This window comes from Cariama cristata, unplaced genomic scaffold (assembly GCF_000690535.1).
Source record: "Cariama cristata isolate BGI_N322 unplaced genomic scaffold, ASM69053v1 scaffold2480, whole genome shotgun sequence".
Classification (NCBI taxonomy): domain Eukaryota; kingdom Metazoa; phylum Chordata; class Aves; order Cariamiformes; family Cariamidae; genus Cariama; species Cariama cristata.
In genome coordinates, this window is record NW_009596196.1 from 92,504 (window position 1) to 93,561 (window position 1,058).

General features: G+C 40.8%; 1 protein-coding gene across 1 annotated transcript in view; it reads left to right on the forward strand.

Annotated features, from left to right (window-relative positions):
* PLCB1 (phospholipase C, beta 1 (phosphoinositide-specific)) overlaps positions 1-1,050 on the forward strand; it is a gene marked incomplete at both ends in the record, with an annotated part of 80,575 nt that extends 79,525 nt beyond the window's left edge. The window contains 2 exons of the mRNA XM_009704931.1: positions 111-215; positions 983-1,050. Of these exons, the coding sequence (XP_009703233.1) occupies positions 111-215; positions 983-1,050 (173 nt within the window). The remainder of the gene's footprint in view (positions 1-110; positions 216-982) is intronic.
* Positions 1,051-1,058: the final 8 nt, after the last annotated feature.

Here is a 1,058-nt window from a genome sequence, read left to right on the forward strand (position 1 = left end):
GTTGCTTGCTCAGTTGGAGCCACAGTATAAATGACAAATGATAACACAATTACATTGGAAATGCCTGTGGAAGAGTTTATGCTCTGAACTGGTTGTTTCTTATTTTGCAGGCTATCACTACATCTGTTTGAGGAATGAGAGGAACCAGCCTTTGACACTGCCAGCTCTCTTTGTGTACATAGAGGTCAAAGACTATGTACCTGATACTTATGCAGGTAATTCTGTAATGTTTTCCTACTGGGAAATATAAAGGTTAATTGAAACACAAAATGAATGTGTGTAGATGACTTGCCGTGCTGGGATAACAGTCCTGTGAACAAACCTCTGCATCTGATGGATCATTATGTCTCATCACTCATACAAGATGGCCTGATTTACAGCGACCTGCCTGAGGTTTAGGATTAGGGCCAACTCTTATTTTCAGCAGACCTTAAACGACTCTAAAGGAGGAAATACCCCAGGCATTTGCCATTGAAACACGAATGAAACTTTGCTTACACAACAGAGTAGTATGTAATTGTTTCCTAAGCCAAGTGCCATGCTTAATGTAGAGCATTGTATTCCGGAATCGGCTCTAAACAAGGATAGGTTTAAAAACCAGACTGTGTGTCTTCAGTGAAAAACAGTATTCTGTATAGCTATTTTGATATTTATTTTTTTTAATAAAAACCAGGATTTTTTACTAATGCTCCTCTGTGCCTCTTATGAAGCAGGTTCCTAGTTGGCTGATACTGTAAGCTTGGAAAATCCATCCTCAAACACTGTGCAGAAAATGCACATCCACGAGGCCTAAGCACAAACTCAAAGAGGGTTCGTGTTGGAGTGTTTATGCATGATGGTGTACTCCCCTCCACTGTTGGTTCTGGGTCCTAGGAGTACCTATCAGCAGCAGAGCTGTATGAAAAATACTGTCTCTTTCTTAAAACCTGGGGACCTCTGGAACCATAACATAAGGAGTTTGAAGTATTTGCGTTCTTTCTAGATGTGATCGAGGCCTTATCCAATCCAATCAGATATGTAAACTTGATGGAGCAGAGAGCTAAGCAACTGGCCGCACT